This window comes from Bombus impatiens, unplaced genomic scaffold, assembly GCF_000188095.3.
Source record: "Bombus impatiens unplaced genomic scaffold, BIMP_2.2 scf_0064, whole genome shotgun sequence".
NCBI classification, from domain to species: Eukaryota; Metazoa; Arthropoda; class Insecta; order Hymenoptera; family Apidae; genus Bombus; species Bombus impatiens.
In genome coordinates, this window is record NT_176483.1 from 1,655,870 (window position 1) to 1,657,179 (window position 1,310).

Genomic DNA, 1,310 nt, shown 5'->3' on the forward strand with positions numbered 1-1,310 from the left:
GGATTTTTAAGTCGCGCCGCCACTTTCCCGGGCTCCGTATACGTCCTGTTATCGTCGCGATACCCGAGAGCCGTGAGCGAACGTGGCGCGCCGCCAACACCGTAGACATCGCGCTATCGTCCTACGGACCGGGGATTACGGTCGTCGATCCTTAACCTCAAAAATAAATAAGACAACGATGTCGTTGAAAAAGGATAGCAAGAGTATTCTGTGTTGAAGAACGTGATCGAGCTTTAAAGTGGAACGGTGAAGGTTTTACTCACAGGTGGGACAGCCGGAGGATAATAACACGAGTATTAAGCGTGGAGTTAGTTTTTCGGCCTCGTCCAGGACACGGTTACGTGTCGTACGTTCCGTGGCCGCACGGTGAAGTGTGCTACTTCGATAGGTAACAGGGTTCAGGTGTACGTTGACCCAGAAGTGAGTAGTGTTCGGGACGGATAGCGACGACAACGAAAGGTAGACCCTGGCACGATGCAGACGCAGGCCGCTACGAGGGGACCGACTCACTTGGTCGCCCTTTATGTGGCGACGGCGGGTCTCCAGGGTAACGCTCTCGGCTCCGACGAGGAAGAGATCACACTGTTGGTTTACGTGCTCATCGACGTGCAACAGAACAGGGTACGTTTCTACGCCGATGGTTTAAGCAAAATTTAAGAGAAAGACGAACGAAAGATCGTCGAAGCAACGATAAGGTAAATTTAAATTACGCTCGTTCGTCCATTTGTCAATCGTCAAAGTCGTTTGAAAACAGACGGTTTATTATATATATATATATATATAATAAATATATATATATATATATATATATCATAGAATATGTATATTCTTGCGAACTTTGCTCGGCGTTCGAATGGAATTCTAGCAACAACTTTCTAGATACGTATTTCAATTTGCGTCGGTCGAATTACTCGCTACCGTTTGGAGGAAAAATTAGAGATACGTACGCGGTAGGAAGAAAGAAAATCGGTGATTACGCCAACTGTTTGCCAACTAACGCGCTAAAATTGCCTTTTGATAAAGTTCAGCCGTACGTACTGCTAAAAATGATTCACGGATTCCCGTCGTTTGCGTTTGTTGCATGCGCTTTTTACGACCATCCAAGTGACATATGCATCGATCTATGTTACGTACGTACGCGAGACTTCGAACGATCTTTACGTTGGTCACGGAAAATGATTCACATACGCTATAATAATACGCTCGAAAGGTGTTCTTTCACAGACGATCGTCGTTCGAGTTTCCTCGTCGGACACGATGTTTTTCCTTCGTATTTCTTCGTTCGATTCGAACCGATCGCCGTTGAACGG

The 1,310-nt window shown here is 46.2% G+C and overlaps 1 protein-coding gene across 3 annotated transcripts in view; it reads left to right on the forward strand.

Moving 5' to 3' along the window:
* The first annotated feature begins 6 nt into the window (after positions 1–6).
* The window catches only part of LOC100746839 (RNA-binding protein fusilli), a 27,803-nt gene continuing 26,499 nt past the window's right edge, over positions 7–1,310 (forward strand). For all 3 annotated transcript variants that reach the window (XM_012393938.3, XM_012393940.3, XM_012393939.3), the window contains exon 1: positions 7–621. In XM_012393938.3, the coding sequence (XP_012249361.1) occupies positions 475–621 (147 nt within the window). In that variant the 5' untranslated portion in view covers positions 7–474. The remainder of the gene's footprint in view (positions 622–1,310) is intronic.